Below are 22008 nucleotides of genomic sequence, written 5' to 3'. Positions count from 1 at the left end.
TCCCGCCTTGTGGTCCCCTGTCCTGCCTTGTGGTCTCCATCCCGCCTTGTGGTCCCCTGTCCCGTCTTGTGGTCCCCCTCCTGCCTTGTGGTCCCCATCCCGCCTTGTGGTCCCCATCCCGCCTTGTGGTCCCCCTACCGCCTTGTGGTCTCCATCCCGCCTTGTGGTCCCCATCCTGCCTTGTGGTCCCCATCCCGCCTTGTGATCCCATCCTGCCTTGTGGTCCCCCTCCTGCCTTGTGGTCCCCTGTCCCGCCTTGTGATCCCCTGTCCCGCCTTGTGGTCCCCATCCTGCCTTGTGGTCTCCATCCCACCTTGTGGTCTCCATCCCGCCTTGTGATCCCCATCCCGCCTTGTGGTCCCCCTCCTGCCTTGTGATCCCATCCTGCCTTCTGTGTCTCAGCGCTCAGTTCCCTCACTGGCTCCTTTGGAGCAGCTCCGACCCTTGTCCTCTGTTGCTGTCACTGCTACCAGTCCCATTTACTTCTGTCCTGTCTCCATCATACTTGATCATGCTCTCTTTAGCACTGTCAGTAATTCCTCTTTCTCTGTAGAGCAAGTCAAGATCCCTTCATCTAGCTTGTGAAGTCCTTCATGACCCAGCCCTGCCTGGAGCACTTCCTCCCAGCAAACCCCAGAGCGTCTTGATTTTTGATATGAAGCGGGCTGTCTGTGCTATGCTGTCTTGCAGAAGACCTGGGAGAGACTCAGTTTCCCACTGTGATATGGGACGATGCCCACTTTCATCCTAGAGAGTAAAATCTTCTACATACAAGTCCCATGAGGAGCTGCCTCTGCCTCCAGATGCCTGCAGTTCCCTGGGCTTGGGCCTTTGTCTGTCCTTCCATGTCCATGCGCACACACCCCACATCTGTGACTCCAGACCATCTCCACCTCTTCTTTCCTAGAGAAAAGCAATCCCTTCCTCCTCTCACCATTCAGTGTGTGGCTGCCTGTCTCCTCGCTGGTGGGCCTGTTTCTGTCTGAGAGCCCACGTCTCAGCCCCATGTCACAGGCGACAACTCGTGGGGCAGATTCCCATCTGATGGTCCCTGTAGCCTTTGTATTCTGGCAGCCCAGGGCTGGGCTCAGAGCGGTCACGTGTGGACGGTGCCCTTTCCTCAGCTGTCCGTCATGCACCTGTGTCCTCCTTCCCGCAGGAAAAGCGCATGTCAAAGGCGACGGAAGTGATGATGCAGTATGTGGAGAATCTGAAGAGAACGTACGAGAAGGACCACGCCGAGCTCATGGAATTTAAGAAACTCGCAAATCAGAATTCAAGCCGCAGCTGTGGTCCCTCTGGTAAGGAACTGGTCCCTGTTGTAAGGCCAGGTCCCCAATGGTTTACAATGGGCCACAGGGATCAGGACAGCTTCAGGGCCTGTTTCTACTGGAGGACCCTGCACCTCTGTTCAGAGCTACTCATGGGGACTTCACAGCAGCTGCTCCAGTGAGGCTGAGGTCCTAGAATCAGAAAGCATCAAGGGTACCCAGGACCTCCCAACTCCTAACAGTTAACCAGAGTGGCCGATACCACGCCCACTTTGTGAGTGACCCCAGGCCCCATACGACTTTGTGCTTTGGGATCACCCTTTGGGCATCACGTGCTAGGAAATCTGGACTTTACTCTGGAAAGCATTAGGGATCCAAGGATTTCCATCAGGAAAATGGATAAACACGTTCCTGGCTGAGGCGGCACGCTCTAAGTGTAGAACATCAGTTACATAACCGGAGCAAATCCGTGTTCCCAGTCCAGACTGGCCTCAAACGCGCGCGGCTGCCTATCTCTTCGTGTCCAGCAGAAATGTTTACGCATTTCTGCCAAAGGATATTTAAGCTTTTCAGTCACTCAAAAGAGCAGAACCCGAAAATATTCTGTATTTGTGAGGATATTACAGCAGTCCAGGGGAGGGGTGGAGTCCAGGCAGTGGGGCACGATGAGAGCCTCGCTAAGTGAGCTACTGCAGAGACAGACAGCAGATGCATGGGTCAGACACATAACTCAATGATTCTTAGTGTTTTAAAAGTTCTCTACAAGACGACAGAGAAAGACCCACCTGTTTCTACTCAAGGAAGTCAAGGATGGATGTATCCAGGGAGGTCGCCTCTTCAGGGTTTTAAAGTAAAAATCGGAGGAGGAAGTCAGCAAACAGGTGGAGGAAGTGGTGTGTGTGAAGGTGTCGAGGTGGGGGATGGGAGCAAGGTGAAGCAACCCGTGTGACAAACTTGCAGTCCCGGGGTCACATTGAGAGGCTGAATATAAGACCTGTCAGACCAAGGCCACCTTCCAGGACATGCTGGCAGCTAGACCATGGTCCTGTAGGAGCAAGGAATCAGTGGGGAGATGTCATACGACAGGTTCACATTTTATTATTGTGCTACTCTGACTTCAGTAAGCACAGTGCATGAGTGGTGTCAGAGCTGAAGTGGGGAAAGCTGAGCTCAGAGGCTTTTGCTCAGTCCAGCAGGGAAATGACAGTGCCTTGGACCGGAATCTCTCCCTGGGTGCTGCCAGGGCTTCGAGTCTGGTCCAGGAGGGTGACTAGCTGGAGAAAATAGCTTGTCACATCAAGAATCCCTGCGGAATGCAAACATCCGTGTTACCAAGAGCAGGAGGAGGGAAAGTATAACAGACGGAGAAACCTTTATAAACAGGAGGTTTCACAAGCTTCCTGGGGAGTATCAACGACACTTCCCAGAGTCCAAAGGCCATGCACACATACTCAGGGCTGTCTGCTTTGGATCTCAGCAGTCAGGTTCCTGACCCGCAGGCATCTGAGCCCTGAAATAACTGCTCTTGGCTACACATGGGGAAGGTGATTCCAAGAAAATCCTAGTATGTTGGTTCGGTAATTATTTCTCCACAAGGTTCAGGTCTCCTGCACACCAATGTATCTAGGATTTATGGGTAAAGTCAATGTCATCACAGTGGATGCTTATAATGCCAGCGCCTGGGAAGTAAAGGCAGGATTATGGTGAGTTTAAGGCTAGCATGAACTATAGAACAAGAACCTGTCTAAAACCAAACCTGAAATACTCATGGGGTGATGAGTTACCCAACGGTCTCATTCATTCATTCTGGGATGGTTTTTGAGTACTTTTGGTATGCCCCAGATGACACAGCCCCAGTCCTAGTGCTGCAACAAAAGCAGCAGACTTCTTGGGCTGGGGCGATGGCTCAGTGTGTAAAGCGTTTCCTGTGCAAGCCTGAGGACCTGAGTTCAAATCCCAGCATCCCATGTGAAAAGGCTGGATGCAGCCACACTGATCTGTAGCCCAGTGCTGGGCAGGAGAGGACAAGTGGGTTCCCGAAGCTTGCTGACTAGCTAGCCTAGCAAGCTGGTGAGCTCCAGGCTCAGCGAGAAGCCCCATCTCACAAAATAGGGTGAAGATCAATAAAGGAGGATGCTGACTTCCATGTGCACATAGAAATCATCTCAAGTACTCTCATAGTTTTCATTTACAGTTGAATGCTCTTCCATGCATTTGTTAGGTATTTATACTTCTATTTTGTAAATTCTCTGATTATCCCACCTGCGAGATTAGAATTTTATTGATGTATTTAAACTCTCACCTATTAGAGGGGTTCTGCTCTTTGGAGTGACCAGAAAACTTAAAAATCCTTTAACCGAAATGCTTACAACTTCCTGCTGGACAAAATAAAACAAGTCGTCTAAAAGAACAGCTGAGCCCACAAGAAATAAAATGGAAATAGCCAGAAACAAAAAGAGAACTGAAACCACGCTGACCCTGTGACTTGCCGGGGCCAGAGCCACCCTGCTTATCTGGAGCTGTTTGCCTCCTATTTGAGACGAGCCCTTGAGCCCTGGTGGCAAGGCAGACGCTGTGCCTTATGTGGAAAGCAAAGCCCTTCTAGGGACTGCCTTGAGATAGACTCTATACAAGGAATGAGAGCTCTCATCCACCAGCCAGCAAAGAAGCAAATCCGGAAGCTTGCCTGTTCTACCCCGAGCCTGGGTGGAAACAAAATCTTCTCTCCTTCCTCCTAGGAAAAGTACATGAGTGGCAGCGGCAGTGGTGCAATCTGTGGAGATTCTGAAAGAACAGCAGGATGGTGCCTCCAGGAATACTGTCAACCCCCACAGAGAGGCACACCCTGCACCAGGACACCCAGACTCCTTAGGGCTGGGTGAAGACAAGCCACAGAGTAAAATACACAGTGGAACAGCCCACTGGGAACACAAATCATTAGCCCCACCAAATAGAAGCTTATATCCCGAGAACATCATCTAGTAATCAGAATTTTAAAATCAGCAGAGACATAAAAGGCAGTGAAAACAGAAGATCAAAGAAAAGTTATAAAAAATGTAGAACTCATCAAAATGAGAAATCAGGCATGTGGGAGACTTGGGAGGGGGTTTCTCAGTATTCTGAGCTCATCCCCCTGTCTTATTTCCTAGGAGGAAGGAGAGAAGATATATTTAAAAAAGGTTTTTGGGACATAGGTCATGGAGAAGAGTCTGCAGTCCATTTGCCAGGTGGTCCCACAGGGGAAATTAGGCACAGAAAGCCCTGAGAGAAATAGCCTAGCATCTTCCACAGCTAAGGAAAGACACGAATCACTGGAGTCAGTGGAATTTAGTGAAGTCTATGGGGAAAAATAAATGCACATGAAATGGAAATGTCAAAACAGAGAAAATAAGGATTGCGGAGCTGGCTCAGTGAGTAAAGTCCTGGCTGGGCACGCATGAGGACCCGAGTTCGGATCCCCGGCACCCACAGAAAACTCGAGAATGGTGGTGCGCACCTGTCATTCAGTACTGAGGAACTGGAGAAAGGCAAATCCCAGGACCTCTCTGGCCAGCAAGTCCAGCTGAAACAGCAAGATCCAGCTTCAGTGAGAAATCTCACCTTACAAAAGTAAGGCTGACAGAGAAAGAAAAAGACATCCAATGTTGACCCCTGGCACATATGAGCATACATGTAGGGCACGTGTGTGCGTCCCCCATCTCTCACACACATATAGAAAAGAAAAAGATAAGTAAAGATCTTAAAAGTAATGAGGAGAAAATGTGCCAGTAGACGGTGATTCTCAAGAGAAGCCACTGCACTAGAGGGCAGAGTGCTCTGACCCCTGAAGAACTAAGGAGGAATAAATGGGTGGCGTGCAAGGCTGAGGGCTAGGGAAGGCGAGAATAAGAAAGTGGTCCTTTCGTAGGTCCCTCTGAAAAGGCAATTAAAGAATGTACTGGGGTGAGGGTGGAGTGAAGCGCCAATCAGTAGGATGCAGGAAAAGATGATGATCAAGGCTGTGTATGAGCATGCAGATGGAGCCAAATGAGCATCGGGTAATAGCTAATGGGATGAATAATGCATAACTTGGGGGTACACAAGGTGACCCCAAAATGATGAGGGCTGGAGAGAGTTATTGTTCTGAGCTCTATTTAGGAGCAGACTGGAGATCTTGATTAATTTTAAATTTAAAGCCAAATAATATCAGAAGTTAAAGTCGTGCCCCAAAGATTAGGACTAGAATGGGTAATTTCTCAACTGATGTTAAGAATGGGAAAAATAGAAAAAAAATAAGGACTAAATCAAGGTAAATAAAATATGGATAATAAGATGATAGAGATAATCACAAGAATTATAGACAGTGTAAAGCTGATAGTTGATAAGATCCTCAGATTAAGGAAAAAAAACAAAACAAAGCATACAGCTATGTGGTTCTCAAGGGCCATAGATAAAATATGGTGTTCTAGAGGACAGACAGACGGACTACAAGATGCTGGCAAGGCCAAACCAAACTCAACTGGCCTGGAAGATACCTTTCTGATAATTTTTGGGCAAATCATACTTGGAAGTATATTCAAAAGGACAAGATTCACACTTTTGGAAACTAAAAATATTTTTCATGTATCCAATTGTTTTCTGGCTGCACTCTTATGCAGGTACAGTGCTGAATACTGAGTATGAATTGTATAATTTAATATACACAGTAAGGAGAGAAAGGTCTTGTGTGATAGCTCCCTTTGCCCTTAGTCATAGTGTGGGTAACACACTGAAACTACTTTGGCTAGCAAACTTTTACTCTGAACACCAAATCTTTCTTGTTTATAGTGTTTCCAACTGTCTGTTCTTTGAGTGAACATGGAATGAGCTTATGTGCTGAGTCCTGTTCACACACTATCTTGGATGGCTCCAGAGCCTACAGTGATGTCAAATGAAGCCCAGAAACCCCCAGCTGAGGCTTCCCATAGTGTCTAGTAGAGTTAGGATAAACCGCCTGCTGCAGGTGACTTTCTGCGAGGAGAAAGCATCAGACAGTGAAGGATTCCTGATGCTCAGAACTCTGAGCCATCCCTGCAAAGCCAGCTATGATGCATGGCTAGTTTGTTGTAATTTCTGTCTGTCTGTGGCCTTTTGGACCTCAACCTGATACTCACACCCATTTTCTTCTGTTCTCTCCTACTATAGAAGATGGGGTCCCACGCACGGCGCGATCTATGTCCCTCACGATGGGCAAGGTATGCACGGCCAAGGAATTCCCGGGCTCCCAGGAGAAGCATGACAGAAGTTTTCATGGTCTCTCAAGTGTTCGTTCAGTCTTGGACCCATGGTGACCAGCAGAGTATTTAGCTTTCACACTTGCTCATGTGGCCCCTGATACCCCTTCTTCCTTCCTCAGGTGGAGTCTTCCCAGCTCTTCAGTAAGAGACCCTCAAATGATGCCTCCACCATGGCTTCGCTATGGGCATCTTTTACACACGGTCTAGGATGCTACCCAGAGAATAGGGTCTTAAGACATAAAATGGAGATGTGTTGAGAGATCACTCATGACCAACAGAAAATCTGGGTCAACTTTGGTTCACTCTTTCCACATTGATTCCTAACACAATCATCACCCCCAAACCAAGCTAACTACTGAATGGTAGAGGCTAGCAAGCTTTTCCAATACCCTCAGAACTATGACTGTTGTTATCCCCAAGATAGGAGGCCTGAATCGCTTCTCTTCCCATAGAACATGCCTCGCCGGAGGGTCAGTGTTGCCGTGGTTCCCAAGTTTAATGCCCTGAACCTTCCTGGCCAAGCTCCCAGCTCATCACCCATCCCCTCCCTACCAGCTCTGGTGAGTATAATGTCACCTGCCTTCTGTCGTTTTCTACATTTTTCTCACACCACCGCTACAGAGAGGATGCAGATGGGGACAGGGTCAACAGGGACAGGAAATTTCCAGCAGAGACTATGGATGGAGGTACACAAAGCAACCCAGCGTAAACCTTGCCACTGTTCTGAGACTTGCAAGCTGAGCACAGAGGGCTCAGGAGGTATACTTCAAAACAGCCACCCCTTTGAGCAGAGATGTAATTCTTTAAGGAGGGGGTGCTTAAAGAAACCAGCAAAAAGCTTTGCAGGGTTCAGGGTTCAGCTTTATCTGAAGCTCTGGAATGCAGAGTCTGAGTTCATGAGTTGGGTCTCATCCTGTCTTACTCATTGCAGCATTGTTGACGGCAATGAAACCCCCGAGGGCAGCCCAAGGCTTATCAATAGGAGATCGGCAAGCAAACTGGGAATATCATCATAAAGAATTTCTATAGATTGTTGCCCATGATTTATTAAAAAGAAATGAAAGTTTATATACATATATATAATAACACATATATTGGAGCATATGTAAAATAATTCTGTCTTATACTTTTAAAATATTTATAATTTATTTTTATTTTATGTTCACTGATATTTTGCCTGCATGTATGTCTGGGTGAGGGCGCCAGAAGCCTTGGAACCGTAATTACAGACAATTGTGAGTTGCCATGCGGGTATTAAACCCAGGTCCTCTGGAAGGACAGACAGTGCTCTTAACAGCTGAGCCATTTCTCTAGCTTCTTGTTTTGTATTTTTAAAAATGGTGTCTCTGTGTAGAACACAAAATATTATGGAAGAAATCATTTGAAATTTAATAATTGTTCTAGGTTCATTTCTGTTGTGATAAAATATCCTGACAAAAGAGAAAGTTAGGGAAGAAAGGGTTTATTTGGCTTACAATTCCAGGTTATGTCCATCAGTAAGGGTACATCAAGGCGGGAACTCAGCCTTCACAACCACAGACCGGAGCTGGGTACACCGGCGATGGCCTTGGCCTTCCCGCATTAGTGGGCAACCCCCATAGGCATGACCAGAGGCCAAGCTCATCTAGACAGTCCCTCAACTGAGGCCGTCTTCACGGCAACCCTAGGCTGTGGCAAGTTAATAATTAAAAATTAACCATTATAATAATGGTTATTTCTGGATAGTGATAAAACAAATCACTTAATTTTGTTCTTTGCTTTTTTTTTAGTATTTCTATAGGTTTTAAAAAGAAAGGTAGAGAAAAATGTCCATTTCATACCAGATGACGGCAATTTCTACATATAAGCAAATATTTTCTATACCTACAGTCTTACTGGGCCTAATGACTTCTCTCTAACACTGCGAACCCCTTTCTCCAGTGGGTTCTCTAGTCACTGTGCACACTAGCACAGCTCTACAGAGAGAAGTTAGTGTACAAGAAACCGGTCAGGTCACTTCAAGCTCTACCGTACCCGTAGCTAACGATCACTGTCAAGTTTCTATTACCTTGTAAGTATTTTGTCTGTGAAGTGAACTTAAACTCTGAAATCTTTGAAACAAGGAAACTTGAAGAGCCTGGAGAGATGGCTCAGCCATTCAGAGCACTCAGTTGCTCTTCCAAATGACCCCAGTTCACTTCCCAGTGCCCACGTGGTCGCTCCCAACCATCTGTAACTCCAGCTGCAGGATGTCTAACACCCTGTTATGGCCTCCATGTGCAATGCAAGTCGACAGTGCACAGACACACATGCAGTCAAGCATTCATACACATGAAAGAAAAATTTTAAATGTTTTTTAAGAGACTAGAAAAGGTTAGTTAGCCACAAACCTTTTTAATAGAACTACGGTTTGCAACTGTGTACCTTTAGACAACGTGATTGACGAGAACCTGTTCTCTAAAATCACAAAGGCTGCATTGAAAGCATTCTGACCATGGGTCCCACCCCAAACTCTGTACATCCACCCTCTCCAGGTGATCCTAGTGTAGGCACAGAGCTGAGAGCCTACGCTTTAGCCAAGACTGCTGCAGCAGGGCAGCACGGGGGCCCAGGAAAACTGTGCAGAAATGTCTGTCAGCTTGAGGACATGTGACGTCAGGCGTCTCCTGGCTTTTGTACTTGGGACAGTACCTGTGAGAACAGTGATGTTTATGTGAGTCCATCTCAGGGAATTCTAGACCCTCGTTTGGCAGGAGGCCTACTGGCTCTCAGGAAATGGGACAGGGAAGCTGAGGCTCCCTGCTAGGATGGAGCCTCAGAATGCAGATTGGAAAGCAGTTGGGGAAAAAGGATAAAAGGAGAAGAGACAGCAGCCGCCCTCCCCAGCATCACCTGGAGCCTGGCAGCCCTGGCTGCTTCCTTCATCCCTCATCCTCACTTCTGGCTCCTGTTTCCATCCAGTCTGAAACGCCCAACGGAAAAGGCAACATCGCCGCCCCCCCAGTGCTGCCTGCACTTTTGGAAAAGTAAGTTTCTCTATTTTCCACTTAATTTTGGGGCTCCAAAGCCACAGAGAAACCCTGTCTCGAAAAAAAACCAAAAAAAAAAAAAAAAAAAAAAACAAAAAACCCTCATATTTTCAGTTTGTTTACTACAGGTACAACAGAAGTCTTCATAAATAGTTGCAGAAAATGTTAAAGCCACAACATTGCACATGATATGAAATAAAACCAAAAAAAAAAAAAAGAAAAGCATCCCCAACTTCCTTTTTTTACTCTCATCCTCAACCCGAAAATGAAATAGAAAGAAAATCACTTCCATGGGAAATGAATTGGACTCTGAGGCCCACAAAGATTGCAGATCGTACTTTGTAACATTCTTGGACCAGGAAGATGCTATGACTGAGGCCAGGTACACCCTGCCTAAGATCCTCAGAGAGGCAGACGGCATCCTCGTTAGCTGGGGATCTTTGGGGCTGTGGACAGAAAGCAGCTGCAATCCCACAGGGCTAATATAACAGGCCCAGTGTGGCAGCATCCATCTCTCTGTGGTTCCCTTCACTCGGGCCACGTCATGCTGATGCCATCATCCGGATTGTAGCATATGGCTGCTAGTTCCCGGGACCCCAGACAAGAGTATATCTTGAGGAAGATGGATACATCTCTTCCATTTGGGAATAGAACAATTACACGGTTTACACTATCCTGGAAAGGGGGAGGGGGCCCCCGAAACATGGTGACTTTGGACAGAGTAAATTCATTATTTTTTTTTAAAATCTTTCTGTCAAGAAGTAGAAAGGAAGATACACATTGGCTCGAGAGCTGAGAGGGTCTCCTGGGCCTGACTTTCCCAGGCACCCTTGCAATGGGCAGGCCCTCTCATGCCGAGCCAGAGTGCTAAGGTTCTTCTGTACCGGGGTGGGGTGGGGAGTGAGGGGATATGGGCAGCTTATAGTTTACTTTTTGAACTTTCTTCATTTGCTTGTTGGGAAAACATGTGGCTCACAGCTGCCACCTCTCAGGACTTTCTCTTTGTGTCTTTCCTCTATTGGTGGAGCACAGACCTCATTTCTCTTCTTTGCCTTGGAGCAGCTTGAGCCTTCGATTTCCTGTTGCTCTTAGTAGCCTTGTGTTGTCTGGCAGAGAAAGTGACTGCTGAGCCCCTGTCAGTTCAGAGATGGTCTCAAGCTCCCTACCTCCAGACTCGGCCTGTGTTCCTCATTCTTGGTGTGTGGGATTGCCAAGTCCCCACTCTCTCAATATTTGTCCCCGTCGTCATCCTTTTCATCGTGAGGTGTTTCCTCTTTCTTCCTCGCTTCTTAGTCACTCCAGGAAACCTCGAGAGATGACAAATTCATCACCAAACATAAGTATCTAAGTCTATAAAACCTTACCACATAGAGCCACGAGGCCTAATCCGTGGCTGTGATCTACCTAGAAATGATCACTTATACTCTCTGAAATTCTGTCAGCCTGCACTTTGAGCTCCTCAGTCCATTTCAGAGCACCTCCATCAAGGGCCTCTCCCCAGCTCTAGGCTGACAGACCCAGCCAAGGCAGAAGATCTAGGTCCATGCTCTCCTTGGTAGACTCTCTTAGAACTAATGTTCAGGCCAGCTGAGCACTCCAATCCAAGGCACTGGGGAGTGTCAAGAACTGGAGATATCCTCTATAAGAGAATCTGACGGGCAGCCCCAAATCTCTGTGTCAGTGAGTGAGGGTCAGGGAGGGTGACAACTTTCACGGGTTTAAAATCAGGAGCTAAAAGGCCAAAGTGAGACTCAGAGTCAAGCTGCAGGACACCAGGATGAGTTTGTAGTCTCCCTCCACCCATCCCCAGGCTAGCTCGAAACTGTCATTGGCCATGTGGTTGCTGTGGTTGACTCACCTACTGGAAACATATCCAAAGAAAGATGGCTGCAAAGAGGGGAGGGAGGTCTGAAGGAAGGAGAAACACCAGAGACTCCACACAGTAGCAGCTCTTTCCTGTAGAGTCAGAAAAGATATTCATTGATTTTTTTTTTCCTCCAAATGCACAGACCTGGAAGCGTCATAGATCCCCAAGTGGCCAATAGTGGAACAGTGTGCAGGTGAAAGTGAATCCATGTCTTCTCTACTTGTATCCAGATGCACCAACTCCAGTTAGCCTAGTCATGTTGTTGAAGAGAAATCGTTTATCAGACACACGTAGTTGCATTGAGCTTCATGTTAAATGATCCCATTTCCTGAGTGTTCCAGACAAGGGAGGGGAATGGCTAGGCATGTGACAGCACAACCTCGTAGCCTCTGGTCAGTCCACAGTACAGAGCAGCTGACTTTACTGTCTGTCCCCTGTGAGCTTAGAGCGAGCCAAGAGTCTTGCTCTTGTAGGTCATTTCATAACAAACCGCTCTTCAACTCAACAAAGGTCCAGAGATCTATAGATTTAAACGTACGTTAGAGAATGGTTTTTAGTTATTCTTATACACATAGGGAAGCTGTGTGTCCTTGGCCTTTTATTCTTTCATTCTTTTGACAAGTGCTTTCAGGGTCAGTTTCTCAAGGAGCACTAGTCTAGTGGGAAAGCCAGACAGGAAGCAGCCTATTTTTCCACGGTGTGATGAATGTTGTGAGAAGGAAGTGCACGTTGCTAAGGGACCAACACATGAGAAAATGTGCCCCTAACCCTGTGTGGGTGTAAGATGGGGTGGGGCTCAAAAATGTTTCCAACTAGGAATCTGCTTTTAAAGTTAAGCTTAGAGGTTTTATCATCAACGAGTTGAATGGGAGGTTAAGGGCATCCCAAGGTAGTGGGGAATTCAAAGAAAGGATGGCTGTGGTGGTGGTGATGACGACTCTTGTTCTCAGCCAAAACTCATTCCTTGCGTGCCAGGTGCCTTTCCCCTTGCTTGCTGTCCATTCCTTGTCAGCCCTGCCAAGGACCTCATTAGTAGATACATTATTAACATCTCTGTCTTATTGATGAGGAAAATGATACCCAGAGATATGCTCCCTGAGCTTACACAGCTGGAAGATGGCCTGGCTCAGGCTCTTAACCTCTTACTAGAACAGAGGACATCAGGGGGGCTACAGAGGGAGGGAGGAAAAGAGGACTCTCTGGGGGAGAACCCGGTGACCAGATGGGCATGGAGAGTGGGGCAGAGCAGGGTATGAGAGGGTGTATGCAGAGCCACTCACAGAGGGATCAGCAAGGCTGGGGGTGGGGGTGTTAGTGGGTTATTTTTATGATAAAGCCATGATGCAGGCGTGTCATGGTGAAGCGCTAGCTATTGGTTTAAAAATCATTCTTTTCTGTGCTTTTGAAGCAGCCAGGGTCATTGAATTTGCACAGCAAATAATCTATCACCTTATTGATTGTATTCTAGAGAAAACTTTACCCAGGGATAATTATCATCCAAGAATCTGGGACTGGGTGCAAGGAAGCAAGGAAGGTTCTATAGCTCAAGTTCTCTGGAATGGGCTTAACAAAAGAAGTCACTGAATTGGGATGATTTAGCAACATTGCTTGAGTTCAAGAGGCAAGATCGGCCCTTTAGAAAAGATTGAAGTCACTTTCAAATACTGCTCACCAATAAACTGATATCCAGCGTGGCCAACAGTTTACTTTGGGCAAACAGACACCATGTGACTGGGAGCTGGGCACAGTGATAAACACAGTTACGGTTTAATGGCTCGCTCAGAAAGAAGGCACAGGATTCCAGGCGAGGACAGATGCCACAGTCCACACAGTGATCCCTGCCACGGGCACAGATTGTGTCCAGCTCTTGTTTACAGAGATGAATGCAGATTCTCTTAGCCCAAGCCGAATTCTAGGCTCTCAGGAAATCCTCATTTCAAATAGGATCTGTTCATTTCACTAACTTCTTGTGCAGGATTAGGCAAGTCACTGTGAAGCTGGAGTAATGGAAGCACTCTAATCTGCACCAGGCGCCTTCCAGACCCTTCCAGACAGCCCTCTCCATGATCGTGATCAGAGGGTGGGATAGGCCGGTGGGAAGGCATTCTGCCTTTGTACAGAGGGGAGATGACAGATCCAGTTGGGAGGAAGGAATGCCTCGCAAGGACAGTAGTCAGCACAGTTAAAGCATGAATCAGCATCAACCTGCAACAGGGCCGATTTGAGCCCTCCCACATACCAATTATTACTGCAGTTAAGGTCAGAACCCAATCAGCCAATGAAAGGGGCCAAATTAGTAGTAGAAAACATAAAAGGGTTTATTCAATATAGTTATATTGGGAAGAAGAACAGAGATCCAGTGACCCTCTGTCTAGTATATTTTCAGTTCCAACAGGAGGGTTGGGTTTAGGTAGAAGGCCAGAGATGAGCATAACTGGACAGTCTGGTCAAGGTGTGGTCCCTTCCATCACTGGCCCGCCAGAGTCTCAGCTTCACTCTGTCCTGCAGGGTAATCTGGCAAGTTGCAAGTCTTTTGTGGGGCAGACGAATTTCCCCTCTGGCTGGCCTAGGCCTCTAGCAGCATGAGATCTCCGAGGGGATTTCAATTTCTTGGGGTACAATGTTCCAACAGTCTGATAGCCAAGGGGAGGCCACATGTGTCTTTTCTATTAGAATATCCTCATTCCTGCCAGGCAAGAGGGTTACAAGATTTCACAGCCTCAGGATGGTATTTAAGGTCTCTGAGCCTGGGGTGCTGGAGTTTGAGCCAGGTCTGTCTCAGAAACATTCTCTTCATATTTGTTTAGCTTTAAGGACCCTCTAATGTGGGCAGATATGGAGAAAAAAAAAAACTAAAGACGCGGTGACCATATTTCATTTCTAATGTATAAATATGCTTAGTGAGATAAGGGCCAGCCCCACCCCTGACTCTAGCTGTGTTTTTCTCTGCTTGCTGCAGTCACTGAACAAATAGGCAACTGCACACTAGGCTGAGGTCACAGGGAAGGGGGTGGAGAGTGTAGTTTGCAGGCGGAGGACTGTTATGAATAGCTGGTATTTTTAGAGCGTTATCTTTCTTGTTCATGATGGGGTTTGGTTTTTAGCCTAACGAAACATATGTTTTCAAGGTCTGAGGGAAAGCTAAGAGATAGGAAGTTGATACCAAGAGTAGGGAGCAAGCTGAAGATTTCCCTCTGCCTGAGGGAAAGCAGCCGTGACCCCTTAGCTTCCTGCTAGGAGGCTTAGCTTGCAATGTGGTCTTGTTTCTGGGTTCCTCCATGACGCCATTGCTTCTAGTCAGGTTAGGGGCACCAAGATGGCTGCAGAATCCATCCTATTAGGTTATTAGGTTGCTTCCTCTGAACTTGTGATCCTACTCAGGCATTAGAGGGGCTCCAAGTGTGCCCACTCATCCTGAGGTGGTTTGCTACTGTGCCTGTTTTCATACTTTGCCACACAATGCTTGTACTTCCTGCTGTTTTGTGGCCTTCTCAGACCCTCTGCTCTCATTCTCTGCAAAAGACCTGGCCTTAGCGTTTCAGCTTCACCATTGGGATAGGAGGCAGCTCGCCTCTGTTCATCGGGACCCCATTCCACTGCCCTCCTCTTTGCTCTTTGTCCAGTTAAGGAGAGGTTTCTGTTGCCTTTTAAAGGTCTAGGTTCCTTCAGTCAAAGGTGCTGTCCCTTTGGCTATCTTCTCTCATCCCCTCTGGGTCCTTTGGCCATCTTCTCTCACTCTCTCCGCCAGGCCCTTTCTACCTGTTTTTGAATAGGCTTGCACCCTTGACCCACTTGTTCCGCTGAGCCGTCCTGTCAATGCACTCACTGCTCCCCTTCCCAGCCCAATCGTGGCTGTACCGTTCTCCCTTCCCTTTCCTTTTTACCTCAAGGCTCCATGTGACCCTTGCATCATCAGACCCCACCAGGGACCCAGACTTTCGGAAGACGCAGAGAAGCACAATGAGCCCTCTCTCCCTGACTCTAACGTTATTTCTGTCTTTTTAGCCTCTTCCCCCTTCTTTCCTCCTCCTCCTCCTGAGAAGAGCTTGACGATAACGGGGAGTTGTCCTGAGATCTCTGCTCTTCTTTCCTCGTGTTCTTTTTTTAGGCCATCATCCATTCTTTATATTCTTTATATTGATATCAAATGGTTGTATCTGCCTCCCTTGGACATCTCCAACTGTCTTCAGCATTTCTTCTCAGACACCTCATATGCATGGCAGTTTATTCTGCTCCAAACTTCGCTCCTGCCATATTGATTGTTCTCAGCAGCTCAGGTTTCCAGCACCCATTGCGTCCCAAAGTCTTTCTAGCCTCCGTCCTCTGCCTCAGCTGTTTTTCCGTACATAGCTCATCTTTGACACTGGGGCTTCAATATTAACACCTCAGAGAGGCCTTTTTTTGACCATCCACTCTAAACACACTCTCTCTTTTTCATTTTCTGTCACCGAATGGTTTCTTTCATAAATATTATAATTCATAATTAATATGATTACTTTTTCCTTCTACGAAACTCTACATTGGCGAAAAAGGGGGCCATCTTTTCCTCTTTCCAATTCCACATTGCCTTGTGCCGGTAGCGTTATCATACTCAATGCACAGTTGAAGGGATAGTTGAAAGTCACAGACACACACTGACTACAGAAAGAAAGGATCTAGGGTACTTCAGTCTGCCTCCTTGTGGCAGTGTCCTGTTGCCTGTGACACTTGCCTTTCTACTCAGCACCTTCTGAAATAAGAATAAACTTGGATTTGGGGACATCCAGCAAAGGGAGCTGGTGTAGTGTCTGCCTCCTCAATGGTCTGGGAAAGATTCATGGAGTGCGTCTTTATAAAATCTTGTCTCAAGGTAGATGTTTTAAAACCCGAAAACCCGTGAAAGAGCCCAAGTTTCCTCTTTGAATCGGGAACCAGGCCAAAGATAGGGTTTTGTCTTCAGATGGTCAGTCTCCCCCTGCAGTGATGCCCTGTGCTTCCCTCCCTCGCCAGTGGAAAGACAAATGCAGAGGCCGACTGTGAAGCTTGTGCCCCCGCCTTGCTCCCAAGCTGCCCGGAGGACATGAGCCAGGAGACCAAGGCCAGGGCAGAGGAAGAAGTCTACAGCAAAGGGTGAGTCAGACCTCGCCACCCCGAAGGCACCTGGCAGGTCTCAGAAGTCAGCTTCCCACACCCTGGCTTGCTTCTGAGGAGTTTGGAGAAGCAGTCAATGGGCCGAAAGCCTCTTTAAGTCAAGAAAGCGAGACACAGGATGTGCTTAGACAATGGCCGGCTTCAGCTAGACTCCTTTCTTTCTCAGGCATGCTGCCACTGCCTGGAAATGTCTGCACATCAGGGGCCTGGGCTGGGTTTCTCTTGGTGCTGCCTGAGGCTTCCTGATGAGTTGTCATGTTGCTGCCAGCAGTACCCAGGGGCACCTTCAGCTGTGCTGCCTGCAATCGCCCTGCTGTTCCCTATAAGTCAGAGCTCCTCCTCTTGCCCTTGCCCACCGTTTCCACCCCTGCCTATCTCTAAATGAGCTGCATTAGCAGCCAGTGCCAGCTCCCAGCCACTGGGAGAGAACACTGAACAGGGCCCAAGGCCCAGGACTCAAGATAGAGACTCACCTTTAACCTGGCCTGGCGCCCCATGACTCCTGAGGGAGGTTCAGCTGACCATGGACACAGAACCCCGTGGTATCTGTGTGGCAGTCACTCAGTGGTGGGTGGGGTCATCTCAGCCAAACTAATAAAGTTAGCCACCTGGCTGTCAGACAAGTGAGCAGATATGTTCAGGGGAATATTGATCTCGAGAGAAATCATGGGGGGCTTTTACAGAAGGGTCTTCTCAGAAAACACTGAAGCAAAGTCCATCCACTGGTTTTGTGAATATTTTCTGGGTACCTCCCTATGTCAAGGCCTGACATTTCTGAAAAACACCCCAGCATCCTGAGATGAGGTTCTCCCTAAAGCCGAAGCTCCTAGGTTCCATGGAAAATGCAATCTTATCTCTGGGGAATGTTTTGTAGGATGGTGACCAGCAGTAGATCTTGTCCCACATTTTCCTCAGTCAGTTTGTCCCCCTGTCACATAAACAGGAAGGATGGCTGAGGAGTGAGGGGAAATGGTCCTGACATGAGCGGTGTTGGGGCTCAGCAGAGTTTCCCAGCTTTTTCCTGTTGAATGGAGCCACAGGAAGTGCGCAATGACTGGAGGTTCTTGAGTCCTCTCCCCCGTGTCTGGTCCTCCCTGACTCAGCTGTTCCCTTTCTCTCTCCAGATATCAGGAAGGGGTAAAGAAGACGGAAGAACTTCAAGACCTGAAGGAGGAGGAAGAGCAGAAGACAGAGAGTCCCGAGGAACCAGCGGAGGTGGAAGAAACTGAGGAGGAAGAGAAGGAGCAGAGAAGCAGGTTGGAAACCTACACTTGGATACCAAATGGGTTTTAGGTCATTTACCTGTTGAATCGCACAGAACGGACAGAAATGCCCTTCCTGGATGGCAGTAGGTCTGGTGGCCAACAGAATTCAAAAGGCACTGACTCCAGAAAATTAAGTTAGAAATGACACATTACAAAAGCTGAGGCATCAGAGGTGGTCGTGGGCACGGCAGAAAGCCACTAATAGCTCTTAGGAGCCGAGAAAGGGAAAGGGACTTTTGGTGGACTCCCAGTCAAGCTGTGGTCAGCCCATTCCACAGCCACCACCATAGAAGCGTTCAGATCGAAGGGGCTGACCTGAGTTCCTAGAGAGGGGCTTGGAAGAAACCAAGAACAGCAGAGGGAAGCAGAAGGAACATGGAAGGCAGGGAACAAACTTAGCTCAGTGACCAAGTTCAATCTCTAATGTTGACCAAACACTTGGTCATTTGCATGGTGTTTCCGTTTCAGGTTGGAAACAAACTCTTTTGTGTTTCAAGCTATCTTCTTCTAATGAGTGGAAGAGGAGAAGGAACACAGAAAGTCTGTATCCAATGACTTGGCCCACTGTTGCCGAAGGTCTCACTTTAGCACACAGAACAGTAAATTCAAAACCAAACAAAACTGGCACTAGGGATTGAACCCAGGACCTTGCAAATGGCAGACAAGCACCCTTCTACTGAGGTGCTTCTCCAGACCAAGAACAATAGAAATAGCCTTGTCTCGTTGCAGGGTATTCTGTGTATTAAGGTCACAATCCTATCCCACACAGGAATGTGTTTAAGGACAGATCAACTATTCCTCAGAAGAGGCGTGCACTGCTTTGTCATTACAAGGACAGAGCAACACCCCAGATTTTCAAAAAAGCCCCAATTTCATGCATTATACCCAACTGTCTCTATTAGTACATCAAAACTATAAGTCTTGTTTTTGTTTTGTTTTGTTTTGTTTTTCCCCTCAATTTTAGTTATAGTAACCTTGGAATACTTCACTGAAATTTTCTTTTAGATACCCTCAACTATTCTGGGGTTCACAACATTTCCAGGCAACACCATTAGCTGTATGATCACCTGCCACTGTCTGTAACTGAGTCTCCAGAACCTACTCACATGTAATGAATAGGTAGTAAGTAAAGATTAGAGAGATGGTAATTCTGTTTCTAAGCCTTAGATGCCATCAACACAGCCCAGTGGTAGAAGAAGCAACCAGAAAGAGGAGGCTTGGCCTGCCTGGGTCAACCCCATTGCCAAGGGAAGAGCTTTCTCAGCATGCCAGGGAAAATGCTTCCTCCAGGTAAACATGCCCTCTCTGGTGAAAGAGCCTCAAGTTTAATCATGGAAGCACAACCTTGACTCCAAGCAACTGCATCCGGTCCTCCTTACATCTCACCTCCCTCTTGGGGGTCATCTGCATTTAATTTTCAGACCAGCAGGCTGCCTTTGCCAAGTCCAAGCCTGCACAAAAGCCCTTCCTTTGGCACCTTGAATTCATCTAAGTCAGGCTAGAATTTCTAACACTTCCACACACAGCAAGAGAACAAAAGAGAAACAGACAGAGAAAGCACATGACTATAAACAGTCTGGCTTACAAAGCCTTATCTAGCTAACTCCATCTCTGGCACTTGGCAGCTCCCTCCTGTCTCATGAAAGCCTGGGGAAGCAAGGTTTTGCCTGGGTCCTTTTCTGCCCATCTTGTGAGCAATTCTGGGCACTGGCCACTTGCAGCACCTGAGCCTTTAGAGGCCCCAGTGGGACCCCCATCCTTCATGCCTGATTACAGCTGCTTTAGGTTCTGAGGCAACAGCATCCTCTGGTGACTGACACCAACCTGAGTAGTGCCCTCCAGAGGGTCCTCAGCCTTCAGCACAGGGGTACAACTTCACTTTTTTAGGCACAGCCCATCTTCTCAGGACATTTATCATATAAACTTCACATCCACTGTCAGAAAGTTCCTCTCTCCCCCATAACCCCAGCCAGACTTGTCCCAAGAGCTGTCATGCTTAGTGCCAGATGATAGTCAGCCTACTATGGAGTCCCTTAGGACCAGAGTTGCCAGCAGGAGACTTCACTTGAACAAGAGTCCCCTGTGGAATGTTGGCACCTCACTAGCAAGCAAAGTCTGAAGTTATCAGAAGTTCCATGAGCTGGAAAAATGGTTTAGTTACTAAGAACACTTGCTACACAACCACAAAGACTGGAGTTTGGATCCCAGCACTCACATAGTTTGGATCCCAGCACTCACATCCAGTGAGCACTTCGTAACCCCAGCTCCTGGGGCAGAGACAAGAGGATCGCAGCAGCTTGCTGGCTTCTAGCAAACTACCAGCATTAGCTCCAGGTTCAAGGACAGACCCCTGCTCAAAAGCCCAGGAGAAGGGGATAGAGGGGAGCATCCAATGCCCTCTTCCTGTCTTCATGTGCAGCCATGGCTGTATACACTTGCACATGTGCACACAGGTGCGCACACACACGTGTTTACACACACACACACACATGCACACACACACCACAGAGAGTGAATTTTATGTCTTGTTTCATACATTTTAGAAAACACTGGGGCTAGAGAGATGACACGGTAATTTAGAGAACTTGTTACTCTTACAGAGGACCTGGATTTAGTTCCCAGCATACACTTCATAGCTCACAAATATCCTAACTCCATTTTCAGGGGATCTGATACCTTCCTCTGACCTTTATGGAAACCAGGCATGCACATGGAAATATATATATAGGTGCACATATATATGTTCAGGCAAAACACTCATACATACAAATTAAATAAACTAAAAAATAACCCCCAAAACAAAATAAAACAAAAAAAAATAAGTTAAAAAAATGTTACCTAAGTAAGCCCAGCAACTAGACCCTTATTTGGGTCTCACATTGAACTCTAAGTCCTCAAAGTTTCTTCTTCTTTTATATGCAATGAAGCCATCTATTAGAAATATCGATCCCTGGAAAAACTTCAGGCAGAGCAACCCAGCACCTTCTTAATGTGGTCCGTGGCATTATTATGTAACACAACTGAGATTCACACTATGTCCTGTAAAACTGGCTCTTTTCTCTCACCACTGGCTCAGACGTACTCTATGGGCGTGAACGATAGTTAAGCAGGTCCAATACTACTTCGAAAACAGAAGGGTTAGCATCAAACATTGACCCAAAAGGAATTCTATTTCTAGCTTAATTGTGCTTCCAGTTTCTCTTATAGGCCGAAAACCAGGTGACCATGTAGGGATCGTGTACCCAGATCTTGACCTTCTCTTTTGTAGACTGAGGATGGATGTAGGGGCTGGAAAGATGCCACTCTTACAGAGGACCTAAATTCACAACCTCCTATAATCCAGCTCCAGGGCACCTGATACCTCTGGCTGCCACAGACACATGTGCACTGGTGGGCACACTCCCCCCTCCATAAGTGTAACTAGAAAGTAAATCTGTAAGTGTGGATTTGGAGTGGCCTTCTCCCCACACCAGCAGCCTGTTTTGGAGCACAAGAGTATAGCTCTAAAAAATGACTCTAGTTTGGATTCCAATTATATCCCACTAGGATCTCAAGATGAATAGGGCTGGAAGGAAGGAAGCTTGCACTTCACACCTGTCCTTCCCAGCAGTCACATAAATAGTCAGTGATTTCTTGGAAGAAGTGTGCTAAGCTGTCTGTAATTGTACAGCTGAAATTGCTGGTGGGGTTCCTGCACGGACACGAAACTAACTGGTGTCCCTGTGGCCATGGCACCCAAGGCAAGCACTTCAAGGACCTGGTCCCTTTCTTAGGAGGGCATTTGCTGAGGATTTTGCCCCATGGCAAGCCATCTACTTCCATCTTGAGCCAGGGGCCTGAGCATCCCAGCGTGTTTGTGAGACATGTTTCCTTCAGGAAGCCCTCGGTGACTCTTCCTACCTCTATGGTGTAGAAACCGTCAGTCATCTTGCTTTGCAGGTCGTTGAGTTGGAATTGGACACAGGAGAAAAACATAGCTTGCGTTAAATGCACAGGACACCTCCGGAAACCTCTAGGATGGGACTCCGATCAAATGTCCTTTTACTAAACTGAAAAGAGAGAGCATGGGCTGAGAGGAAGTTGGGAAACAAGCAAGGGGGATCGTGATTATAGTAGAGGAGACAGATGCAGACAAAGAGGAAGACATAGAATAGTTTGGAGAGAGTGGGGGAAGAGGAGGGACAAAGTGGAGGATGGGCATAATGAAGTTGA

The 22008-nt window shown here is 47.3% G+C and overlaps 1 protein-coding gene across 2 annotated transcripts in view; it reads left to right on the top strand.

Annotated features, from left to right (window-relative positions):
* The window catches only part of Mrvi1 (murine retrovirus integration site 1 homolog), a 109530-nt gene that overhangs the window by 83966 nt on the left and 3556 nt on the right, over positions 1-22008 (top strand). For both annotated transcript variants that reach the window (XM_005351000.2, XM_026781028.1), the window contains 6 exons: positions 1160-1301; positions 6435-6484; positions 6979-7086; positions 9467-9531; positions 16391-16510; positions 17656-17787. In XM_005351000.2, coding sequence (XP_005351057.1) covers positions 1160-1301; positions 6435-6484; positions 6979-7086; positions 9467-9531; positions 16391-16510; positions 17656-17787 — 617 coding nt within the window. The remainder of the gene's footprint in view (positions 1-1159; positions 1302-6434; positions 6485-6978; positions 7087-9466; positions 9532-16390; positions 16511-17655; positions 17788-22008) is intronic.

Source organism: Microtus ochrogaster, chromosome 8 (assembly GCF_000317375.1).
Source record: "Microtus ochrogaster isolate Prairie Vole_2 chromosome 8, MicOch1.0, whole genome shotgun sequence".
NCBI lineage: Eukaryota > Metazoa > Chordata > Mammalia > Rodentia > Cricetidae > Microtus > Microtus ochrogaster.
Note: the sequence above shows the minus strand (reverse complement) of the source record. Positions and strands in the feature narration are given on the sequence as shown.